Source organism: Lissotriton vulgaris, unplaced genomic scaffold (assembly GCF_964263255.1).
Source record: "Lissotriton vulgaris unplaced genomic scaffold, aLisVul1.2 SCAFFOLD_4502, whole genome shotgun sequence".
Lineage (NCBI taxonomy): Eukaryota > Metazoa > Chordata > Amphibia > Caudata > Salamandridae > Lissotriton > Lissotriton vulgaris.
The window spans coordinates 126289-153438 of record NW_028249234.1 but is presented as its reverse complement, the minus strand read 5'-3'; the positions used below and the strand labels follow the sequence as shown (position 1 = coordinate 153438).

At 44.4% G+C, this 27150-nt stretch overlaps 1 protein-coding gene across 1 annotated transcript in view; it reads left to right on the top strand.

Annotated features, from left to right (window-relative positions):
* Positions 1–10667: 10667 nt before the first annotated feature.
* The window catches only part of LOC147663645 (collagen alpha-1(XII) chain-like), a 109896-nt gene continuing 93413 nt past the window's right edge, over positions 10668–27150 (top strand). Inside the window, exons 1-2 of the mRNA XM_086950298.1 lie at positions 10668–10713; positions 13065–13160. Coding sequence (XP_086806424.1) covers positions 10668–10713; positions 13065–13160 — 142 coding nt within the window. The remainder of the gene's footprint in view (positions 10714–13064; positions 13161–27150) is intronic.

Below are 27150 nucleotides of genomic sequence, written 5' to 3'. Positions count from 1 at the left end.
CACCGTTTCCGACAGGGTAGCCTGTCGCTGAGTGGGTCGGCCTAGCTTCAGAGGCAATGTGTAAAGTATTTGTGCAACACACACCAGTAGTAACACAGTAAAACACGCACAAGAAAACTCTACACCAATGATTTATAAAAAAGAAAAGTGTCTTTATCTTAGTTTCAGGTAGACTAATAGTGAAATAAATCTAGTTTCCAGGCAAGATCAGTAATAGAAACAAACACAGCTTCCAGGCATAATCAATAATAAGAATGAATCCAGTTTCATAGAGGGAAAGTACAGCTAACTTTCTCTAGGGATTGTGCAAGTTCCAAAACATGGCAGGAGTTCAATGTGCACCATTAAAAGGTTCCAATGAAAGGTCTCTTGGGGACACTGTCACAGGAATGCACTCGTGGGCCATTAGAACCAGTCTCTAATGTGGGTGCATTTGTGTGGATAGACGTTTGGTGAAAGGGCACTCATAGTGCTTCCCTTCAGCTAGATACTGGCGACACGCTGGGTCAGTAGGGGTGCGCTTCATTCGCGTCTTTCTTGCTGGGCGACGCTGAATCCCGCGCGGCATCCCAGTTAGCAAAATGTTGCTGACTCGGGGCCAGTGGTGGTGATGTTGGGAGTTTTCAAGGGGTTTTGAGCTCGACCCGCGGTGGTGTCTCCTGGAGTAATCAAACTAGCGCCCAGCTGGGTGGTCTGCATGGCGCGCTCCCCTCGGGCAGCGGCGGTGCTTCCAAGGGCCATAGAAAGGTTCCCTCACACGCTCTAGGTGTTGCTGAGGCAGGCTTTGGAGGCAAGCAGCATGTTGCTGCACTGGTAAATGTTGCAGGGGCAGTTCTTTGCAGAGGGAGACCGGTGTTGCCCTTATAGATTCTGCAGAGGCAGTTCGCAGTTAAAAGAAAACGCTGTCGTCCTTAAAGTTATGCAGAGGCAGCTTTTAGACAAAGGTGTGGAGTCCCATAAAGGCAGTTCTTATGAATATGGTGGAGACACTCTGGGGTACGTTATTTCCAGTCTCTCTGGCAAAGCAGGATCAGCAGGCAGTAGGGCAGCTCAGCAAGTAGGGGCAGCAGTTCCATGGAGCAGTCAGCCTCCTCCCAAGTGGCAATCCTTCCTGGCGCAGCCGTCCTCACTCCAGCAGAGATTCCCCGTAGTCCAGCAGTGTAACGAAGAAGTGAGGCCAGGACTCTCCCTTATATATATCCTACTGTCTAGGGGCTAGAAAGTGGTAGAAGTCTCTGGAAGGGTCTGGGGACAGGGGCTTCTGGAAGAGTCCAGGGAGTTCTGGTATGTTCCCTGCCTTCTCTGACCTGGCTGTCACAGTGACAAGAGACAGGCCGTTAAAGCTACAATGGGCAGCCCATCACAGCCCATCCACGGGGAGAAGGTGTGAATCACCACTCCCACCTCCCAGCCCAGGCAACTATCAGTATGCAGAGGGGAGGGGGGAGTCTACAGTGCCCAGTCTAAGTGTAGGCAGGAAAAGGCCCACTTTATAAAAGTGGGATGCCTAACGTACTAGTGCCCAAACCCCATGTATCACTGGAAAGGGTTCCCCGCCCTAAGTCCAAGAAGACCAAACATGACAGACTTATGAGGTCCCTGTCAGAAATTATCCCATAAGGGGGGTTTCCAATGCTAGCCTATGGAGAGTTAAGCCTTACTGCAGTAGCAGGGGCTTGTGGCAGATATGCCAGCATCACAAGGTTTTAGGGGAGAGCACCTGCACCTCAGCACTGTTTAGCAGTGGTGAGGCGCCCAGAGTCCTAGGTCCTATAAAAAGGTACAGTAAAAATCGGAGGCGCCAGGGCAAAAAGGTAGGGGAGGATCGCCCTAAGGCCGACAGGTCCAACACAAAGGCTTTGTTGTTCTTTCCCTGTATTTTGCCGATATAACAGCAAAAATAATTGCAAATGATTTTTCCCCCCACAATTTAGCTATGAACTAAATGTTTTATTAAAACATGCTGACAACATTATGGAGTTTGATCTTACTCCCAAAGGTCTCCAGAGTAAAGTGGCAACTTTGTAGCAATTTGTAAAGAAATGCTGTTGCTAAATAAATATTTCAAAAATTAGAATTATGGTCTTCAGAATATTATGTGATAAAATAACTATATTATGAGATTTTCATAAACAATAATGTATATAATTCAGAAATGTATCTGTTTAGGTATGGCATTTACTAACAATCTTAGCACCAAGGAACATGTTCAGTAGCAGTGCATCAAAACCTCATCGACTGGCCAGGGCTGATTGGGGTTTCTTGTTGCTTCTGATCATTTGAGGTCAATGCCTTGTTATGGGATTAGGCTACTAAACTATTAGCTTTAATTAACCCATAATGTATAGTTTTTGTTGTTGCATATATTCACATAAATTGACAGTGTGGAAACTCACCTATTGTCGGGAAAAAGAGCCAAATGCAAAACAAGACCAACCAAATGGTGTGATCAGTGTCTCAGAGCAGGAAGAGCAGGAGCTGCAGTTTTTACCAATGCCAGAGAGAGTTTAAAAACTCATCATGTACAGCATTGGTAGGATTGCTGTTTTCTAAGATGGTCACCACTAGCTGTCTAGGGTCAGCTTTTGAGTCTTCCAGCTGGGAGCACGAGGTCTAAAGGAACAGTGTGAAGCACGTGCGTACCCTCGCAACAGCGCACTTCACCGAGTGTAGTCAAGAGAGCAGTGGTGTGTTTTGTCCCAGCGTACCAGTGATTAGAATAGTGTAGCTTAGTTCTGATTTGTGCATGCCCGTCTGCAGTGTTAGTGTTCCGTCTCCCGTCAGGTGTGATTCCAGCTTCAAGGAGGAGCCTACAAGGAAAAAAGAAAAAGAAAAAGACTGAAGAGGTCTCAATAGAGTATCACTCTTCACAGAGAGTCCAAGGTTGAAGGTTGTCACTCACTGTATTTTCTTCAGTGTCACACTGTGCCAGTCCATGCAAGTACCTATAGAGAACAAATTAAGAAAAGGATTTAAAGAATTTACGTGGTACAGAATTTATTATAAAGTATGAATAGGAATGTTTACAATAATAAATGTAAAAGCCTCTTTTACAACGATTTCTACTTGTACAGTTAAAGAATACTATTATTCATAAAAGTTTTTCACTTACCAGAAAAGTATAGTTATTAGAAGTAATCTAAATAACATATGAGAAATACATGCTCAATTGAGACGCTGTCCGGGGGGTAGGTGCAACGGCCGCCGTGGGCCGCCGAAGGTACCATACCCTTTTTCCCACCGGTTCATCGGAAGCAGACTGAGAAGCACTTCAGGGAACCTCCTGGGGTCTAAAAACTTGAGCAGGACCAATCGGCCTGCACTTCGGTATTACCGCCCACAAAAGGTTGTATACCATATTGCAAGTTTCCAACTTTTATCACTTCTTTAATTAATATCTTTTCACTGTGTGGTACACTACATCGAGGTCCTGAGAAATTGCCATCACGGCAAGAAACATGTCGACCATACAAGAGGGTAGTAGCTAACTTGCTAGGATAGCTCCAGGGCATTTAGCTCCCTTCCCACCCCTTTTTAACCAAGGAAATCTACCACAAGAATAAAATAGGTTGTGGACCGATTTACCTTTTTTAACTTTACCATTCACTTCACGACCACACTCCCCCACCCTCTCACACGCATGCACCATATGGCCGGGACAAAAGATCTCCGATAAAGAGCCCCGGTTTCGGGAGCCCGTCAGACATTGCAGCGCCAGTCTGACGAGGAGCAGAACCCATATGATGAAGCATGACACCTAGCTTGCTGGGTGTGTGAGGGTTCTAGTTCCAACTAGGGGATTCCCCCCACTTCCTAGCACACACACCTCTACTACTACACTCTTCCCGGGGAACTTTGTACTCTCTTTGCATTACAAATACATACTCAACTCAACACAAGAGAATCATAAATAGAAGGGGGGAAATGGCCGGTCTTGTTAATGGTATGTTCGTTCAAGAAGAGTAAGATACCTAGCATAATAAGCATGATAAGTTTAGAGAGTATTCAAGTGTGAAGTAATATGTTCATTTGTTTAACAGTGTTCTAAAATATAAAACAAGAAGCTCTAGAAGTAGAAGTAGAAGACATCTTAAGAAGAAGATGAGGCAGTCTCTTCTCTATCCCCATCCCCTCCCCCCCTGGAAAATCCTTCACCCTCCTTTAGTTCTATTTAGGGGTGTGAAGAGGATCTCCGAGAGACAGTGGGAAAAGGCTTCATTCTGCTCATGTGAAGTTCTGATAGACTGTTGATACCTATACAAACATTATCTATCAGTGGTGAAACCTTTCTCCCTTGAGGGGATGGCTGGGTTAGGAATCAGTGACATTGTCTACAGAAGTCTAAGCCCACACTCTTGCCTCTTGAAATAATAATACATTTGCTGAGCCTTAGATTTTGCAAGCTTGTATCTTTGATGAACCATAAACCATGAATGATGGATATAAACTCTCCAAATTACTACATAAATGTGAACATGTAATCATATTTACATACCGCGTGCATTACACTTTATTTGAAACATTGACTTAAGAGTGTGATGACTTCAAAACACTTCAATGCAAGCTCATTCTTTCCGCTCTGTTTAGTGATCACTGCGGTGAAACTTCAGTACCCTCCCATACTCTGCAGTAATCCCTGCAGTGCACACCCCTGAGTGCCCTTACATACTCTGCAGTATAATCATTGCAGTGCACACCCCTGAGTGCCCTTACATACTCTGCAGTATAATCATTGCAGTGCACACCCCTCGGTACCCTTGCATACTCTGCAGTAATCCCTGCAGTGCACACCCCTGAGTGCCCTTACATACTCTGCAGTATAATCATTGCAGTGCACACCCCTGAGTGCCCTTACATACTCTGCAGTATAATCATTGCAGTGCACACCCCTGAGTGCCCTTACATACTCTGCAGTATAATCATTGCAGTGCACACCCCTCAGCACCCTTCCATACTCTGCAGTAATCCCTGCAGTGCACACCCCTCAGTGCCCTTACATACTCTGCAGTTTAATCACTGCAGAGCACACCCCTTGACACCCTTACATACTCTGCAGTATAATCACTGCAGTGCAAGTCCCTCGGCACCTTTACATACTCTGCAGTAAACAATGCTGTGCACACCCCCTGACGCCGTCTCCTCCTCTGTAGTATAACACACCCCTTGGCGCCCTTACATACTCAGCAGTAATTGCTGCAGTGCACACCCCTCAGTGCCCTTACATACTCTGCAGTAATCACTGTGGTGCACACCCATCGGCACCCTTACATACTCTATAATAATCACCGCAGTGTGCAAGGATGCTGAGGGGTGTGCATTTCAGAGTCATATGCAGTAGTTTCGAAAGTTAATAAACCATGGCGTACCACTCGGAGTCAGTGCCTTACATACTCTGCACTATAATCACTGCTGAGTATGTAAGTGTGCCAAGCGTGGTTCACTGCACTGCTTTCTTAGCACAGAATGCATTCTTGCATCCATTTTTGGACGCAAGGGTGCTTTTTGTGCTATGAAAATAGCGCTAAATACCCGTCATGGAATTCAGCGGATTCTCATGGAATTTTAATGTAACTCAGCTGTATCCTGTAGAATTAAACTCTGCAAATTCCACCAACTTATTTCTCTTATTTAAACTGACACAGTAAATGTGTTATCACCTTTTTACTTAAAAAAACTATTCTATATTCATAATATTTTTTATTATTTGGAACATGCTAAATAAAATGAATTTAAGTTTGCCAATAAAATTATATAGAAAGGAACCAAGAGGCTCAAAGGCGGCTTATTTTGCAGGTTCTCATTAATCATATAAGTCAGGAGCATAGAGGCAGGTTCTTTGAGGTGGTCTTCTTTACTCATGGGGTGTGTTCTTTTGAAGGGTGGGATACTAGGGGAATGGATCAGAGTAAATTGTTCTGGTGGATCCAAAGAGTAAGAGGTAAGAGATTGGTCTGATCAGATTACTGGTGCGTTAGAGTGAGCCTGCCTGTGGGCGCGTCTGCTGAGAATGGCTTCAAGAGCAGCTCTTTGGTGTGGACCGACCAATGCTGAGTACAGTAGAAGGGTCCTGACTTCATCTATGGACATCAATTAAGGGTCACGGCGACTGCACTAGCATGCTTGTGGTATCCTGCCCTTGATGCTTCTGTTTCAGGACCTTAAGTGAATGCGGACAATTTACTTTATTATTCAGATATTAATGTAAACATATAGATCTTTACGAACGTCAGAAATAAACAAAACTCAAATACCTTAGTCAAACATCTAACATACCGGCGTACACTTATTATGTATCTTGCAAGAACTGAACATTTAAATAGTAACAGAAATCACAGTACATAAGGTGCCCCCAGTTTTGGTGGTGTGCAGACAAACATGTGTGAGCTGTATGATTGGTAGCTAATTTGAGTAATATACTTTCTAGATCAACTAGTAAAAATATCCAAATCAACATATTGGCTTTAGAAGGCATGAGAGAGTCATGGGGCATAGTTACAAGAAATGACGGAGAGGGAGCTGCAGCAAATCTTGCATCCCCACGGTCCGCCATTTCCAAAACCCAGGGATGCAAGGGTGGGCGTAGTTGGCGGAGTACCACTACATGGAATTCTGCGGAATTGATCAAAACACTGTGAATTCCGCTCCACAAATCCATTCCATCTCACCACAATTAATAAAATAGAAACCTCACATACCCTTGCTAAAGACAAGCAACTCTATTTTTATGTGCTAAAAACGCATATAATCATCTCACAGAAGTGAAAATGAGAATACAGCAAGCAGTGAGAGAGGTGATAATTTTGATTTCCTCACTAACCTAGGGAGAGAACCAAGCAGATGCCTTGAAAACAAGGAGATTTTTTCAAACAAGGGGTACCAGGCCACCAATTTCAGTCCTGCTAATTAATACTGCAGATTCGAGATACAACGCAAAAAATCATTGTACTTTACTTTCATATTTGTATTGATTCAACTTCATTTCAAACAACTGTTCATTACTCTTGATGCCTAGGAGGAATACACATTTCAATCAGTATATCGTGCGAATCAAAATTGTATGAAAAACATTTTACAAAAACATATTATAATCAAAAGCAAAGACAAAACACTGTTGTATTTGCATCCATTAATTACACCAGTCCAAAATGTCAACAATTGCCTGCCAAAATTCAAATTCTATGTGGCACTATGACAGGCAGGCTGCGGGGAAAATTATTTTTTCTAAAAGTTCGCTCTCGGGGTATGTTTCAATTATGACACCCTCACTGGAGTCCCATTCAATGCTGGTCCCTCGCAGACGATTAAAGACGTGCCAAACAAGGAGCACATCTTGCTGAACGATTCAGTGATGGTCCCATCCTCTTAGGACCACCCCGAACACAGTTATGGGCAAAAAATACAATTGCAACCAAAGGCCCTGCAAAGCATTATGGGACAATATTCTAGGGTGCAGTGAATATTATAGTATCCAATATCAAGAGGCAGGCTCTTGGGCTCAGCTGAGAGCCAAGACTATAATATTCACTAAACTCTAGAATCTCGTCCCATAATGCTTTGCTGGGCCTTTGGTTGACACTGTATTTTTGCCCGTAACTGTGCCTGGGGTGGTCCTAGGAGGATGGGACCAGCACCGAATTGTTCAGCATGATATGCTCTTTGTGTTCAATGTATCTGCATGCCACCCACTAAGTAAGGGATGACCCCAAAATTATCACCTCTCTCATTGCCTGATGTTTTTCAAAGTTCACTTTTGTGAATTGGTTATATGTTTTTTTAGCATGTAAAGATGAAGTTGATTTATCAACGGGTTGTGCGTACAGTGGGTGACTCCATTGCGCAGCAGAGTGGGAATTATTGCATGAATTCCATGTTTTCAATTAAATGCGTAGTTACCAAATCTCTGCAACTTCTGCTAGCGGAGTGGAGTTCATTGCCCAGGGTCAATTTAAAGGTTTCTCATCTGCAGGAAGGAACACTTTAAAAGCAAAAACAAGGAGAAATAAAAGTGTTTCTCCTCGTTGCGCCAATATAGCGCCTGTTTTTCAATGGCATTTGTTTTTGGCGCTGCCTCAGATTTACAGATCCTTGTACATCTGGAGCAGCATAAAAAGCAATGGTGTTGAGGTGGAACGCCCAAAGCAACACCCATTGCACGCCCCTTTCACGCAGATACCTGTGTGAAAAGGAACCATGTTTACAAAGTCAAGTCAAGTCAAGTCAGAGAATTTATATAGCGCGCTACATACCCAGAGGGTCTCAAGGCGCTTGAGGAGGGGTGGGGAATTACTTGTCAAATATCCACGTTTTAAGTTGCTTTCTGAATGCTAGGTGGTTCTGGGTAAGGCGAAGGTAAGTGGGAAGTGAGTTCCAGGTTTTAGCTGCCAGGTAGGAGAAGAATCTACCTCCCATGGTGGTTTTGTTGATGCGAGGTACAGTGGCAAGGGCTTGGCTGGATGATCATAGCTGGCGGGAGGGGGTGTAGAAGGACAGTCGTGTGTTGAGGCATTCTGGTCCGATTTCGTAGAGTGCTTTGTGTGCGTGGGTTAGGAGCCGGAAAGTGATCCTCTTATTGACGGGAAGCCAGTGGAGATTTTTCAGGTGACCAGAGATATGTTCTTTACGCGGGATGTCTAATATGAGCCTGGCTGAGGCGTTTTGGATTCGTTGGAGTTTTTTCTGGAGTTTAGCGGTAGTACCGGCGTAGAGGGTGTTTCCATAGTCCAGTCGGCTCGTGACCAGAGCGTGGGTGACCGTTTTCCTAGTTTCGGTGGGGATCCAACGAAATGTTTTTTTTTGAGCATGCGAAGAATGTTGAAGCAGGATGAAGAGACGGCGTTGACTTGTCTGTTCATCGAAAGTGAGGAATCCAGGATGACGCCCAGGTTCCGTGCGTGGTCTGTCGGGATGGGTGCTTTTCCAAGGGCTTCTGGCCACCAAGAGTCGTCCCATGCAGAGGGGGAGGTACCTAAGATGAGGACTTCTGTTTTATCTAAGTTCAGTTTCAGACGGCTGTGTTTCATCCATTCGGCTACTTCTTTCATTCCTTTGTGTAGGTTAGTTTTGGCGGTGCTAGGGTCATTGGTGAGTGATAGGATCAGTTGAGTGTCATCCGCGTAGGAGATGATGTTGAGGTTGTGTTGGCGGGCGATGGCCGCGAGGGGGCTCATGTATACGTTGAAAAGGGTGGGGCTGAGTGAAGATCCTTGTGGTACGCCGCAGATGACTTCAGTGGCCTCTGACTTGAATGGTGGAAGGGGGACTCTCTGGGTTCTTCCGGTGAGGAACGAGGTGATCCATTCTAGTGCTTTTCCTTGGATTCCGATGTTTCTGAGGCGCTGTAGAAGGGTGCTATGGCAGACTGTGTCGAAGGCTGCAGAGAGGTCGAGGAGGATGAGGGCGACTGTGTCTCCATTGTCCAGTAGAGTTCGAATGTCGTCTGTTGCTGCGATGAGGGCGGTCTCCGTGCTGTGTTTTGCTCGGAAGCCGGACTGTGAGGAGTCGAGGGATTTGTTGGCTTCGAGGAAGGCGGCGAGCTGGTTGTTGACAGCTTTCTCGATGACTTTGGCCGGGAATGGAAGGAGCGAGATGGGGCGGTAGTTTTTGAGTTCGGTGGGGTCCGCTGTGGGTTTTTTCAGAAGGGCGCTGAGTTCAGCGTGTTTCCAGCTTTCCGGGAAGGTGGCGGAGTTGAGGGAGCAGTTGATGACGTCTCGGAGGTGCGGTGCTATGATGGAGTCTGCTTTGTTGAAGATGTGGTGAGGGCATGGGTCTGTGGGGGATCCTGAGTGGATGGAGTTCATCAGGCGGATGGTGTCCTCAGTGGAGATTGGGTTCCAGTCATTAAGGATGTTCGAGGGGGGTGAAGGTCCAGCAGATGGTTGGGTGGGTTGGTCTCCGGGTTGGTTGTCGAAGCTGTTGTGGATGTCTGCAATTTTGTTGTGGAAGAATGAGGCTAGGGAGTCGCAGAGGGCTTGAGAGGGGGTGATGTCGTTAGAGTTGGCCGAGGGATTGGTAAATTCCTTGACGATGTTGAAAAGTTCCTTGCTGTTGTGGGCGTTGTTATCTAGTCGGTCCTTGAAGGCGGTTTTCTTGGCCTTTCGGCCACTTTTTGAGGCGTTAAGCCTCAAAAAGTGGCTTAATGCCTCTTTGTAAATATGGTGCAGGACATTGTGCTACTGGAACATCGGTAGAAGGGACATTCCGGTGGTGCAATTCGCTTGTAAATATGTCCCATAGTGTCCCAAGCTAGGTGAACGAGGATTAGCTCAGGGTCCTCTCCAAACTTTGGGTCATATTTTCCTTTTGTGCTGTATTTACAGCACTTTCCCTTGCACAAATGCCTCTTTTCACTCTTTCTCTCTCCCTGTCCCTCCCTCTCTTCCTCTCTCTCTCTCTCTCTTTCTCTCCCCCACCCACCTTCCTCTTACGCACCACTGAAGATAGGTGTTGGTGATGCTGCCTCTTATCTTGACACTCACCATCTCTCCATCTCAAACAAACTGCAGCAGTAACAAGATTGTATCTGAACCTCTGCACCTCCCTCCCCCCTTGTGTGCATCATGGAGAGATGCATCAGCACTTCTAGGGTGTTTCCTGTGTCTGTATTAGGTACACACCACATGCATCCAAGCTCTTCTCTTTACAGAACCCTGTGGATTGCAGAGGATCAAATGGCTTCAACCAGTGCTCCGAGGAGGGGTGAACCTTCACCCTCAGGTAAGGCCGCCCTTCGAGATGCTATGAGGATACAGTGTGACAGGGTCAGCTTTCCACTCACACTGGGATTTACTCAACAGTCATGGAATACACTGTGTTGTCTCTAACTGATAGTCAGTGTCTCATCTTGGCAGACACTGAGAGCCAAAGCTCCAATTATGGTGCTCACTGAGACTCACAGGTTAGTCATGGAGCTCACTGGGAGTCACTGGCCATGAAAGATGCACACTGATATTTACTGACTAGTCATGGATACCCTGGAACTGACCTGCTAGTGTTGTCGCACGCTGTTAGTCAGTGTCCCATCTTGGGAATCACTGAGTCAAAGACCACGTACTCATTGAGACTCAGAAGCTAGTCATGGTGGACACTCGGAGTTACTGGGTACACCTGGTACACACAGACAATCAGGGTCTGGGTTTGGCACAAACAGAGTCACCGGCTGGACTACAAACACGCTGAGAGTCAATGGTCAGTTTTGAGTCACATTGAACATTGATAACTAGACCTGTCACTCACAAGGAATTGCTGTCTAGGTCAGCACACACTGAGAGCCAGTATTACACTTTGGTGTACACCAGCAATCTGTGGTGGTCTTGGCTGACTCTGAAAGTCATTGACCAATGTTTGCACAGATGGGAGGCACTGGTTAGCCTAGCACTCACTAAAGTACTCTAACATTTGTGGCAAACGCTCAGTGTCTTGTCCTGGTACAGACTCACTGTCATTGACTGGGCCTCACACAAACAAAAGGCCACTGACTAGTCCTGGCACACACACATTTAGAGTCACTCACTGGACCTGGACACACACAGAGCCTGACACACACACATAGAGTCATTTACTAGACCTGGCACACACACAGAGTCACTGATTGGACCTGACACACACACACAGAGTCATTTATTGGACTTGGCACACACACAGAGTCACTGATTGGACCTGACACACACACATAGAGTCATTTATTGGACCTGGCACACACACAGAGTCATTTACTGGACATGGCACACACAGAGTCACTTACTGGACCTGGAACACACACAGAGTCACTTACTCGACCTGGCACACACAGAGAGTCACCTACTGGACCTGGAAAACACACAGAGTCACTTACTGGACCTGGCACACACAGGGTTATTTACTGGACCTGGAACACACACAGAGTCACTTACTGAACCTGACACACACAGAGTCACTTACTGGACCTGGCACACACACAGAGGCACTTACTGGACCTGGCAGCACACAAAGAGTCACTTACTAGACCTGGTACACACACAGTCACTTACTGGACCTGGCACACACACAGAGTCACTTACTGGACCTGGCACACACACACTCACTTACTGGACCTGGCGCACAAACAGTAGCTTACTGAATCTGGCACACACAGAGTCACTTACTGGACCTGGCACACACACATAGGCACTTGCTGGACCTGGTGCACACACTGAGGCTCTTACTGGACCTGGCACACACAGAGTCACTTACTGGATGTGGCACACACACAAACAGTCGCTTACTGAATCTGGCACACACAGAGTCACTTACTGGACCTGGCACACACAGAGTCACTTACTGGATCTGGCGCACATTCAGATTCACTTACTTAACCTGGCACACACACAGAGGCACTTGATGGACCTCGCACACACAGAGTCACTTACTGGACCTGGTGCACACACAGAGGCACTTACTGGACCTGGTGCACACACAGTGTCATTTACTGGACCTGGCACACACACAGAGGCACTTGCTAGTCCTGGCACACACAGAGGCACTTATCGGACCTGGCACACTTACAGAGTCACTTACTGGACCTGGCGAACACACAGAGTCGCTTACTGGACCTGGTGCACACACAGAGGCACTTACTGGACCTGGCACACACAAAGAGGCACTTGCTAGACCTGGCACACACTGAGACACTTACAGGACCTGGCACACACAGAGGCACTTACTGGACCAGGCACACACACAGAGTCACTTGCTAGACCTGCCACACACAGAGGCACTTGCTGGACCTGACACACACAGAGTCATTTACTGGACCTGGCACACACACAGAGTCACTTACTGGACCTGGCACACACACAGAGTCACTTACTGGACCTGGCACACACACAGAGTCACTTACTGGACCTGGCAAACACACAGAGTCATGTACTGGGCTGGCACACACAGAGTCACTTACTGGACCTCGCACACACAGCGTCACTGGCTAGTCCTGATACACACTCAAAGACACTTGCAAGGACTGGGCTGTGCATCTTTACTGAGGGTGTGCTTCAGGAATTGCAAGGTGTATACATCTAGTAATTAATAATCGTGTATTATTTTATTTGCAGTTCTCTTAGAGCTTCGTCGCGTGAGGAGACAAGCTATAGTCCTGGGAGTGATGACAGCCGTGAGCACCTTCATAACCATCGTTCTTTACCGTCTAGGTAAGCAGCAGTGATCAGATCTTCACACACCGGAATGGTCTATGGCCCACCAATACAGCTACAAACATAGATAGTTTTGTTAGGAGCTGGTAGCAAGGATTTGGAATTGGATATACTATTCCCATTCACAAACAAGGGATGTGCAGTTGCCCACCGACTGGTTTGCGAAAGGAGTTCAATTCATAGTATGACACACATATACAAAATAGAGTGCTTGGTGCTTGCAGTGCTCAATTTCGGTTGACATCATTACCACATACATAACCCATTCTAGGTCAAATCAAAAAACATTGATTAAAAATACATAGAACAGGAAACAACAAAAAGGGAGTCGCAGTTTACACAATTTCTTTTTAACATTTCTCTTTTTTTATCATTCTTTTTCTTTAAATCAAATCACAGATTAATTTTCTATGGAATTCCTGTGTTTCTCAATCTTTTCAATTTATTTTATTATGTTTTGGCTCTCAACGAGGGCCACATAAGATTCACAATGATAAACAAAACAAGTACATACCATAAAAGAAAAAAAAAATGACATTCAATAACACATTTGAATAAAAATAACATACGCTGACAGATCTACAACAGGAAGCAATGTCAAACAACTCCAGTGACATACTAATAAATAGCTAAAAAACCTTTACAAAAATAAAAAATATAGAAACAAAACATTTCATTAGGAGGCCAATATAGTGATTGGAGGAAGCTGTTCAGATTAGAGATACCAAGACGGAGACAAATAGGTTTTAGCCATCTGAGTCGCAATGTACGGAGAGCAGGGCAGATCAACAAAACATGCATACGGTCCTGGATACTCAGGTTACATAAATTGCACATAGGAGAAGAACCGTGCCATTTAGATAAAAGTAGATTTAAAGGTAATAGATCATAACGTAAAAGAAACCATAATCTACGGATACCATGTGGCAAATTCCATGTGACATAGGGTTGGGCCAACTTAAACGTATAAGAATTAAGGAGGAGGTCGACATCCCTTTTTTCTTGAATTATGTTCTTATCTGACTGAAAGCATAGTTCCCACGAAGCCTGTTTTAATAAAAGTTTTAACTGTAAAGGAGATTGCAAAAACAACACGTTTTCATCTAACTTTAGGAGAGTTACGGCTCTTCTAAAATTCCTTACAAGTTGTGAGAACTCATTGAAATTACCCAATAATTCATTTTTAAGGAGGGCTCTCATCGTCCCCAGCTCAGCTCTAGCCAGACAGGCCACCCATCTTACTAGGGCACATAGACCCTGTACCCAGCTACTCCTGAGACCGAAATCAAGCCTACAAGCGGCCAAAGGGCACGCGGTGTTTAGGGAAGATAAAGATCTTAGGAGTTTCCCTTCAATCTTATGGCAGAAGTCCCAGTAGTTTAACTCTATAAGTTCGATACCATATAGTATCGTAGCGGGGATCTTCGCCCTATATACCTCCAGTAAACAGGAAAAATGTCTTTTTCCGGTGGCGTGATAGAGGGAATTTAAACCTTTGCCATGGGCGAGGGCTTTGCGTGAACTATGCTCAATATGAGGCCTCTCGCTCAGGTTAGCCGAAATAATTTTCCCCAAGAAAGTGTAAGATTTAACAACCTCCAGTTTTTGGCCGCCGATATACCATCCAAAATTTTCAGATCGGCACTTCTTTTTCCCAGCTATACACATAATTTTGCTTTTAGATATGTTAATCTTCATACGATGAGAAACAGCAAAAACGTGAAGGGCTTGCAGCCGATTTGCAAGGCCTTTGGGAGTCAAATCTAAAATAAGGACGTCATCGGCATACATCAGGCAAGATAATGAGATCCCCCCAATCACTGGAGCAATACCCTCACTAACAGACAAGGCAGCAGGCAGGTCGACAGTATACAAGGAAAACAAAAGAGGAGCCAATAGGCAGCCTTGTTTAAGGCCGTTCAGAGAAGGAATTTGATGGGAGAGACCCCTTTCGCCCCCTTGCAAAACCCTACACCAAGTCTCTGTATGGAGTGTACGCACAAGCTCTAGTATGTAGGGAGGGAGACCAAGAGCTGCTAATTTTCTCCACAGCGTTCTACGGTCCACTTTTTCGAACGCTGTGGAGAAATCAATAAAAGCAGCGTACACCACCCCCCCTCTCACCCGTACGTATTTATCAGTTATCACATGTAGGGTGGTGAGGTTGTCTAAGGTACCGTGCCCCCTACGGAAGCCAGTTTGTTCAAGTTATTGTTCTCCTCGACCCAATCGGAAAGGAGATTTAAAAGACATTTCGCAAAAACCTTTCCGATAGAGTCGAGAAGAGCTATCAAGCGATAATTACTGGGGCTATCCCTCGTTCCCTTCTTAAAAATAGGGACCAGAATGCTTCCCCTCCAGGAGGCAGATACCGTTTTAGAGACAAAACAGGCTTTAAACAATGGGTAAAGGATTTTACTCCACATTGAGGGTTCCTGCTTCAAAACTGTCATGGGGAGTTCGTCAGGACCCATTGCACCAGAGGAGCGCATATTCTTTATGGCCATTTCAATTGTTTCCTCTGTGGGATAGTTAATCAGTCCTTCAGGGGTTACATTGGGAACATTATCTTCACCTGAAGTACCATTCCCTGCATAGAGCTCCCGAATATAAGCGGTCCATACCTCTTCAGCTATGGGGATAGGGCAAGGACTTTTCTAGTACCGCATCACTTCCCAATTATGGACCAAAATTCTCTAATCCTACCATGAGCAACTGGTTCCCTCAGGTTAATCCAAACTATATCTTCCTCCTCCTTTTTTATTTTCGCCTTTAGTCTGCATCTCTTTCTTTTTAATCTAGAGATTTCTTTTTCACGTTCAGTAACTCTATCCAAGTATTTTCACGGACTAGTTTATTAATTTCCTTGTTCAGGATGCGTAGTGTACTAGGCAAAACTACCCATTTCCTAGGACGGCTAGCCTTTTTTACATCTAGGATAACATTTTGCATACATTTTTCAAAATTAACTATTTCTAAACCATGCCAATCATTTAATTCTAATAAAGTTTTACATAAAGTAGCATGCACCCCGTTAATGGCGGTTGGATTCCAAAAACATCTTCCCGTGGATGCATGAAAAGAAGCGTCACTGCTATTAAGGGACCATGACGCAGTGGGCGGAGGTTTTAAAGAAATAGTTATGAGCATTATGCTATGATCGCTCAGAGTTGTGTGTATTATCTTGAGATCTTGAATACAAGGAAACAAACCATAATCCGAAATTGCATAATCAAGGATAAAGGTCCCAAAAGGTGACTTATGAGTGAATTCCGCAGGCACATCAGACGGGAGTCTCCCATTTAAAATGAGCCCCTCAACTGCCGATAATTCTTCTAGCAAAATCTTCCCTCTTTTATTAGTCACTATTTTATCTGAGAAGAGGGATTGAGGTACGAGATGCGCCTCTTCTTTAGATTTATTTCTGAAGAGATTCAGACTAGCATTGGAAATTTTACAGTTCAGATCTCCTACTAGGATAACTTCCGGAGGGGATGGTACATTTTTAATTTGGCCAATATATCGAAATACATGCTTCAATATAACATTAAAACGCTCTTCTGGGGGAATATACACATTAATAATTACAACAGAGGACTTTTTTAAATTACTGGAGAAATTTGCTATTGTTATAGCTTGGAAGAGGTTACTTAGATCAATATAATGAGAGAATCTCCAATGCAGATTATTAGATAATAAACAAGCAATTCCCCCCCTAGCGTGACCTTTCTTGGATGGAGCAGCTGGCACTTCTAGAACATAGAAATCCTTCAAGACATCCAGAATATTAGTACACCATGTTTCCTGGATGCAGATCACATTTGCTCCCAGAGAAAATAAAAGTTCAAATTTCTCTGGGCTACTATGTATCCCCGCCGCGTTCCAAGAAATAATTTTAAATGGGGTGTTAAAGATGGTGAAACAATTTGGGGTTATCTGTGGTCTTAGTGGATAAAGCACTGTGCAGCCAATTCCACCGATTATTGTCCTCTATTTGGGAGGAATTCTGAGGCAGTTGGAGTGGCATGACTTGGGAGACCGAACGTTTCCCTTTAGAGACCCAAATCTTCAGATCTCTTAGAGGAGAAGCTACCCCATTTTGTTTATCACCCTTTAGTGTCCTCCCGTGGGGAGAGTAGATATTACCAGAGCTAAAAATAGGGAGAACATCAATACCTGTACGTTGGAAATTCTCAGCTTGCTGTAATATCAAATTTACAATAATTTTAGAATAGAATTTGACCCTCATACATGAGACCCTGTCTCCACCTAACAATGAGACTAGCTCAATGTCCCTAGATTGAATAGGGTGGAGACTTTCAATCTCGCTAAAACACTTAAGTAACCATGCTCTGGTTAAGGGTAAGTCTGCATCAAATAATGGTAAAAAGTCTAACACAAGAGTGTCCACATAAGCCTTTGAATTTTTTGGCTGAAGAGAGGGGAGAGGACAATCTCCCGCCCCGGGTGCAAGAGAAAAGGAAGAGGCCAAAGGATTGAGAGACCCGAGTTTGAGTAAGGTAGAGGACCTTGTCACTATCGATGGAGAAGTACTCTGGCCAAGACCATCCTTTTGCGGTACATCTTCCATAGTCGTTGGCGGACAGGGTTCACTATCCACCTTTAAGGACATGGGAGTTGGATCTGTGTCTATTTCTTCATTCTCAGACAGGACTATAGAGTTTTGGAAGATTATCCGTCGTTGTCTTTTCTTCCTGTATTTTCGAATCGGTTTCCTTTTATTCCCTTTATTATTTCTGTGTTTTCCGTTTTTTACCTTTACGTCTTGTTTATCTTCAGATTGTTCTTTTTTATTTTCCGACATGAAAATTGGAAATAAATCTTGAACCACTTTAGAGCCAGAGATAGATTTGTTTTCTTCCTCTATCTCCAGGACGGAATTCTTAACGCAATTGGGCACTGCGGTTACAGGCAGGTCTGTAGTATGAATTTCACGAACTCTTGCTGCAGCCTTTATACCAGAGTTCACTATGGACACATTTATTTTCCCCTTTGGAGAGCTGGGTTCGGCCTTGGCGGAGGGGACACTCCTCGTATCAGATGTTTTTTGTAGCAATGTTTTCAGAATTTGCGTAACTGAGTCCAGGATACAATCCGAACTACCTACAAATTTCCCCAGAAGAAATAATATAGATGCTAATAATTGTTCCAAAGCAATCAAAGATTCTGATATAGGTTTGTCACTAGCTCCAGCTGGGGGACCGATTCCAGAAAGATTAAGAACTGGACTCCTGGAAACATTTAACAAATCAGACATGTCCTGTCCATTTAACGAAGGAGTACTACTATATAGCATCAGCCCAGAGGGAGTAGCACCCCCAGAAGGTTTAATGGATTCTAGAGCCTCCAAACTAGCTGCATCTACATAGCGGCCGCAAAGTTCAAGGTCGATGGATAATGGTGAGGAATCCCCACCTAACCTATCCTTCGGAGGAGGAGCATGAGGCACAAGTGGATTATTCTCTAGTTTTCCTTCTGTTGAAAGGGCGCAAGGCTTACACTCCCCTTCCCCTTCAAGTTGCACAAGGCGGGAACTCACCATAGTTGTTACTTGCGGTGGCACAGTCATCAAGAGTGGGGATATAGAATTAGTGACCATTTGTGAAGGGACCTCCTGAGCCACAGCGAGGAGAGCTTCCTTTACAGCTGTATTAGACTTCTTATCCACAGGTTTATCCCATAACTCAAAGAGCTGGCATTGTCCCTTTAACGGAGGATTATTTACAGATTTATTTCGCAAGGGGTTGGTATTTGTTTTGACACCAGTTCTTCCCCCCACTAATCTTCCAGAGCGGAGTTTTTTAGACATCTTCTGCAAAGTGTTCCCACAATTCGTTGTTTATCAATTAATATTCCTCCAGAAAGAGTGAACGAAGAGAGATAAAATATCCGTAAGAAATAAATAAGTCAATGGAGATGCGGCAATAACTAACTAGCAGTAGATAACAATGAAGCAATTTCTTAACTTCGCAGAGTATTACTTCATCTCGCAACCAAGCGTATGTTGTATATAATAAAAATAACCGGGCCCAGCCCAGCCTACCTCAGCCACTGAGGGCCCGCCCTTTGCCCCGGGCGCTCCCGCGCGCGACTTGCGGGGCGAGAGGCACTCCTCCCTCTTAAGGGGCGCTCCGCTGATGCCGTCACGTTGGTCGCGCCACACCCGCCGGGGCAGCTGGGAAGTGTAGTCCCCGCGGCGGAAGTGGCTTACTGCGACTTCAATAGCCGTTCCCCTCACGGCGGCGCTGGGTCCACTGGAGCGGCACTCCCAGAAGGGATCAAAGTGCTGATGAGCCGTTCACCTCACGGCAGCGATTACACTCAGAGCAGATAGGTCTGTCAAGCGTTCAATATTCTCCCTAATACTCCTTGATGATCCTTGATGCCGTGAATGTCCACAGCGATTCGCCAGGGGTGGCCGCTCGACAATGCCGGTTATCACCGGAGAGACTCACTCTCGGTTTCCCTTGCCTCCCCCATGCAACCGCCAAGCAACCGCCTATTTTCAAGGTGGGGCGAGGCAAAAGTGAGCAGTTTAAGCAGATATAAGGATTTACATTTTTTCCAAATTTTGCAGATCTTGATAATATGCAGCAGTTTGTTTTCACAGTTTTTCACAGTTTGCAACAATTGCAAAAATTGCGGGTAGTGGCTGACAGAGTGACAGGGTAGGCACGGTAGGGACGGCAGGTAGCAGCGGGGCAGAGCGGATGGGCAGAGCGGATACTGTGGGAGAGGTGGGGGGGAGATGAGAGAGGCGGGGGAAGCAGCACCAACCTGTTCAGCTGCTCGCCCTCAGCCTCGCTCAACGCGGCTCCGCCTTCCGGCTCCGCTCGGCAGCCCGTGCGCACGGTCCTGGACCGCGTCCACGTCTGGGCTCTCTCCCCGATCTCTCTGTCTGCCACCGCTCCTTTTCCAAGCCGCTCTTCACTAACGCCCGCTCCTGCCTGCCTCCTGCCTCGCTCGCTCGCTCCAAGCCTGTCCGAGCCGCACTAGCCGCCTCTGACTCCTGCTTCTTCCACCACGCTACACAGCTGCTGCTGCCGACTGCAGACTCCGCCTCCGAGGAAGTACGACAAAATGCTGATACTGTGTGTTTCTCAAATTATGTAAGAGACCCTGATCTTAAAGCATATCGTCTCTCTAACTCTTTGTCTTTATGGAGTTTAGCTCTCCAAGCTTGAAAGGGGGTACAATATCGCTGCGGCAATTTTGCAGAATTAATGATCTTGCCACTAGGGCTGAAATCAATAAACATTACTCTTGCATTTTATCCATCGATATGTTTGGATAGAAATATAGTTATCAATAGTGAAAACTTGCCCTGAAGTCGTTCTGAGGTACTTCTCAATTTTTCCCCGTAGTTGCTTGTTCTTTGGGCAATCTCCGACAATATGAGACCAAGTACCTCCTCCCTTCCTGGAACAACGAAAACACCTCTCCTCAATCTGAGGGTATATATTATGGAGAAAACGTTTATTCATTCTTATCCAGACTTGTCTAGAGATCTGAAGGCCTTCTTTTTTCTGCCATTCATCTTGACCTTTTCATGAATAATGGAGGATTTATTTTCATTGAAGATTTTCACCCAAGTGCTTACTGACCGCTTATCTGTTTTTCCTTGTAATGCTTTGCTTATTTCTGTTCTTATTTTTATCTCTTTAAGATCAATACTTTCTAAAAATGCTTGATTTGCATATATGATCAATTGAGCATATCCCTGGAATAAAGCAGCCCAATCTCTGAGTTAAGAAAGTCTCCTACTTGTCTGTACCTCCATTCTTCTCCAATTTATTTAATAGACCGGTTTGCAACAGACTGTCCTCCCTAATGTATAGGTCGGTCAGTCTTGTAGAACTATTTATACAAGGGATATCATAACATTTTAACAATTGGGTTTTTTGTTTTAAAACTCATTGGAGAACCCTGTATCGCTCTTTCTTCAGGGTCTTAGTTATCCTCATTGGGTCTGTGATTTTATATTCATCTAACATTTTTGCCATAACTGGGGAGTTGAGCTGTGATTATTATGTGCATAGTTTGCGTGGTAGTACTCCCTTATGTTTAGGAGGGAGAGCCCTCCCTCCCCAGTCGAGTAGTTTAAAGTAGCTAGCACTAGTCTTGGTACCTTGTTAGACCTGGTGCTGCTGCAAACAGAAAATGAATTAAGAGTAGGATTGTCATTCGTAGAAGCACCACCCGGCCTATTATTGATATTGGAAGTTGATTCCATTTTGTTAGTAAATGTTTAACTTTTTGCATCAGGGCATCATAGTTTAAACTATACAACTCCTCTACTCTTTCCGAAACGTGTATCCCCAGGTACCTCTTTGGTCGGGAGCAATATATTGGCCTAAAACTTGGTATTCGTGTATCAACCAAGGAATTACATAGCAACATTTCTGTTTTGCCCTATTTATTTTATTGCCACCTATCGCCTGAAAAAATCCCTAATATTTCCTTCTGGATACTCTCCGTGGGTTTTAGAAATAAAACAATGTAATCGATGTATAGTTTACTATTGATCATGCCCTGTAGGGGAGCAGTATGTAATGCATTATGCCTAATGGCTATTGTCAGAGTTTCTATAAATAGGGCAAATAAAATTAGGGATAAGGGTCATCCTTGCCTTGTACCCCTAATTATTTCTGGAATTATTTGTTATTTGTATAAAACTTTGTAGAAAGCCAAATTTATCAAGAATTTAAAAAAAGCCATACCTGTGCCGCTATGTTGTTTTTATTAAAATAATCCAATGCTTCTATTAAAAATTGAAGGTTGGCTGATAGTTGTCTACCGGCTACAAAGCCACATTGGTCCATGTGGATCAAGGATCCCACAATTGTATTGAGCCTGTTTGGTGAGAAGCTTTGTAAAAATCTAATAGTCAACATTAAGAAGACTTATTGGCCTATAGGAGTTGATATTTTCCCTATTTTTATCCTTCTTCAGAATGATAACTACCACCGCTGTATGAAAGGAGGCCAGAGGTGTGCTCCCTTTTAGTATGTAGTTAATTAGTTTAAGGAGTTGGACATTAAATATTGAGGCGAACCTTTTGTATAGTTCTACTGGCAATCCATCCTCCCCAGACGCTTTGCAGTTGGCTATTGAACTTATTGCTGTTTCTAATTTTTCAATAGTGAATTCTGTTGATATTGATCCTTTATGTTCTCTGCTCAAGGATGGAATTGGTAATTTATCTAGATAGCTTACAACATGGTCAGGCAGTGTTTGTTGGTCTATCTGATATTTTTCTCATAGTGTCTGAGAAAAGCCTCCCCAATGTCCGAGGACCTGGATAAATGTGCTTTAGATTCCCCGTCTTTTAGGGATTCAATTCTGTTTGGGACCCGTTTCTCTTTTGCCTGCCATGCAAGTAATCTCCCTGTATATTCGCTCTCCTCATATGTCTTTGGAGGTATGCTATGTTAGCTGTATCACCTAGGTAATAATAATACTCCTGCCTTTCTTGTTTTGCTTGAAACAGCTCTTGTTTTGTTGTTGGGGTTCTAACTTCATTATATTCTCTTTTTGTTTGTGCAAGCCTTAACTCGATCTGTAGGCTATTTTCCTTTCTGGCCCTTTGTTGGGGATTCCTTTAGATGCAATTATCCCTCGTAGTGCAGCCTTAAAGGCATCCCATACCATGCCTATTGAGGCGGTATCTGAATTGTTAATAAAAAAGCTACTAATTTAATTTACCTCTGTACACCAGTGCTCTCTTTCTAAGTTGATTTTATTAAAATACCACCTCCTAGGCTTTTTTTTAGGGCGCTGCCTCTGCTATTACCATTGTAACTAATACACAGTCTGAGAAAACATTGGGGATTTAATTGTACGTGTTCATTATGAGACCATGCAGAACCAGAAAGAAGTCTAACCTGGAGGCCGTGTTATATTTTGCCGAGAAGCATGAGAATTTTGTAAAAAAGAAAAGGAACCCACACTTCAATATGTTTTGCACCGTTCGGTTTTGGATGAAAAGATAAACAAAGCTTAATATGTTTATCAAGGCGATTATTTACGCCATTTTATTCATCAATTTTGTTGAAAAAAACTTTGCATGTACAGAGAAATCCCACTGTCATTTACGTAATAGCCAACAAAGTCGTGATAGCTAATCTTTAACAACACAAAACATGAATTTACAGACATAAACAATATGAAAGCGTATAGCTGGTGAGAATTTTTTTTTGCAACAAAGTGAAAATGTATCAAAAAGGGAGGGAAAGATGTCAAGGTATTTTTTCAATAACATCAATAAACGCAATTAAGCAAACATATTTCCATCAAAAAGCAATTATTGCCCAAGAAGCAGCCTTTCAATGAATCTGCATGAAAACAAAATAACCTCTCGGAAACAATGTTTTTTAGGCTATAGATTCCTAAGTATTTTGTTCGTATTTCCAAACTTAGGACGTAATCCTAATAGAAAAGCATGAGAAGGCATGTTTCTTTTGATTTCTAAGGCACCACATGTCCACCCGGTCTAAATACTTTTTGCAACTGGCCACAGCAATGGTCACCTGAGGCTTATTTTGTTTTCAGGCATTCTTGGAAGAGTCAACTAATCACCCCCCATATGACAGGGCCACGGATACTTGTTAATGCCTATTTAAGCTGGAGTAGAGGTAGAGTGTTATCGAGTTGGTGCATAAATTGTAGCTTAGTTAAGATTTTACTGATTTAGCCTTCTGTGTACAAAAACCCATTTCCCTTCTGGATATGTCTGCGTGACTTTTACTTGGAATTATACATGTTTATCTACGTATATTCCCACCCCCTTCTGTGCACAACCCGCGTTTGACGAACAATGAAAGCCAGCCCATTTCTGGAGAATCTTACTTGCATCCAATCGGTACCTAAAGTTGGTTTCTTGTAGGAATATAACGCCTGGTAATGACTTCTGAGCCAGCTTTCTATTGTCCTGGCTTTATGTTTATTTTCAGTCCATTGGCATTAAAAGAAATTACTGTGAGGTCTTTTACTACTTATTACCTACTAGTAATTAAGCTTGAAAAAAGGGGCGCGCGCTGTTCTGAAAACCAAATACTGTAAACATATATTCTACAACCTCTCAAAAAGTGCAGTGTGCAACAAGGCTTCCTAGTATATCCAAAGTCTTTCCAGGTAGAGGAGGTAGAGCTCATATGAGCTAGAATGAACCAAAAATATATAAAGTGATGTGTGCATAGCCTCATTCTTTAGGATACATTTCATCCAGTCGGATACCGAATCAACTTGGTAAGAGGTTTGTGTTAGCAAAAAAAAGTGCATCAGTGTGTATAAAGTGACTTAAGCTCATAAAAACAGGTACTATAATAAAATAGGCCTCCAATCTATTGTAAGATTGTTACCCATATACCTCACACCTCAATAGGGCCAATTCGCAGAAGTAATCTGAGACAAAATCCTAAACTTACTACTTTTGGTATTCACTGAAGGCATTTAGTAAAGTTAGTATTTTGTCCTAAATTTGGATTTTGTCTTAAATTAAGATTTTGTTTTAAAAAACTTAAGAGAAACTTAAGTTTAACTTAAGTTTGAGGAGGAGCTTCGCGTGCATCCAAGATGGCTGCGTGAGCTTAGGGCTCCCGAGACCCTGTTAGCCCCCTGAATATATCCTGTTGTTTATCCTGTCTACTGTGGAGTGCTTATTGCAGCGGAACCGAAGGAGTGTCGATTGCTGAAAACCTCGTCCAGAACGTGCCCCGGGGACCAGAGTTAGAGCTCCGGACAATTTGATGCCTGTATCTCTTGGAATCCTGGTGTTTGAGTTGGCGCTGTGCCCGAGTTGTAATGCGACAACATCGGCTCTGAAGACCGGAAGCTACTGGCCCTGCCTCGCGACCCCGAATTTGTTTTCACTTTCGCTCTCGCTTGGAACTCCCTGAAACCTCATTGAAGCCCACTCCGGAATAGTTGATGCCCGGACAGACGACAGGGGATCCTATTGTGAGGGCGCTTTAATGGAGTTAGAATTGTGGAATCGGGATTGAGGGTTTTTTGCTGCTGTCGCACCAGTCACTGTGCCAAGGCCTAAGATCTTTGCGAGCAGCACGGACAAGCAGATGGCTGCCGGGCATTCCTAATGAGTCGTCAGTAGGATATTGGTCTAAATACAGAGACTATCTATCGCTTCTGCCCTGAATCGAGCGACGAACGTTGTCCCACAATGGTGGCTAAGCCAGAGGGAGATAAGGGACAACTGAAGTCCACCAGAGGTGGAAGGTATACCCAAACTAATAACATGGACCGATATGCACAGGCTAAAGGGTCGCCTGGTGGAGGCGGAAAGTCGCAGGAAGGAGCGAAGGAACCTTCTGTGCTGGAAGCGGAGCCGACGCTCCAAGATGTGATGACCGCCGTTGATGGTATCAAGTCCTCTCTCGGACACAAGATGGAAACCCTGGCTCATAAAGTGGATGCTGTATCAATTGAGGTGAATCTGATTCGGACAGACCTCATGAAGACAAGCGACAAAGTTAAATCGCTTGACATCAAGACTTGCTAGTCTTACTGACGGAGGTTCGGCATTTGCAGGTCTCGAATGATTTAGCTATCCGTAGACTGGAAGATTTTGAAGGACGGGCCCGGAGGAACAACATACGTCTTATTGGAGTACTGGAAAAAGCGGAGGGGCAAGCGGCGGATCTCTTCTTCGAAGAGCTGGTACTTAATCATCTGAAGCCCAAAGGTTGGAGCAATTTCTTTACCATCGAGAAAGCGCACAGAGTTCCCGGAGGTAGACCTCGTGCCGGTGCCCCGCCTCGACCTTTGATTGCTAAAATATTTAATTTTAGGGACAGAGATGTGATCCTCCAGGCCTCCAGATCTGGGGGCCCCTTGAAATATGAAAACTCATCCATCAGTTTTTTCCTGACTTCACACAAGCGGTCCAGAAGCAGAGAATGAGCTTTATGGGAGTTAAGCGGAGGCTTCGTGACCAGGGACTCAAGTACGTCATGTTATACCAGGCCAAGCTGAGAATTGAACATAATGAGAAGACTTTTTTCTTTGATAAGCCGGAGGTTGCAGCGGACTGGTTGGACACCTTAACTGCTCAGCATGAACTCCAGAGACAGAGTGGAGACGAAGGAGGGGGCTCCCACGAGCAAGAATAAGTACTCTTGTTGTGAGAACTGGGGAGCAATTGGGGACAGACTACTTCTGTATTCTTTCTGATAAAAAGGTTTTTGACACAGTAAATATGGGGGGTCAACGGGCTATCGGTGGGTCTCTTCCCTCCTCAGATCTATCTTTTTTGGTAGTTTAGTTTAGATGTGGGGGCGACAGGCACACTGCAAGTTGGGGAGACTAGAGAGTCGTAAGCAGGGGTGCAGGGAGGGGGGTAGCGCAACGGGAGAATTGGTGGGGGGGTGGGGTGGGGTGTTCATTTTTTTGTTTTGTTCTCATGTTCTTTGTGTTTTCCCAAGGCATCGTATTCCGAGATTGTTTATTGATGTTGCAAGGATTGGAGGGGGGTTGGACCTTCTTTATGTTCTTTGATGGGGGGTAGAGGGTTGCGAGTTTTGAGTTGGAATGTGAATAGGTTGGGGGATAAAATCAAGCGCAGTGTGGTCTTGCAATTCCTTAAAAGACATTCTCCTGATGTTGTCCTACTCCAGGAAATGTATTTGGTGGGTAACGCATGTAAGGCAATGCACAGGACAGGCTACGGGATGGTTGCGCATGCCAGATTTACTTTGGGGTCCCGGGAAGTCGGTATACTTCTTAGAAACTCTCTACCATTTGTAGTTGACTCCGTAATTGCGGATGAGAGGGGTCGATATATAACAGATGTCGGGACGTTGGGAGGGATACACTCTCTCCTTGGATTCTATTTATGTCCCCCCGGGCCTGAAAGATACTACCTATGTTGACTTGGGTAAGTTTGTTCTAGACCTCCCTAGCGGCTTGTTGATTCTGGGTGGGGATTTCAATGCTGAGGTTTCCGGCGCCA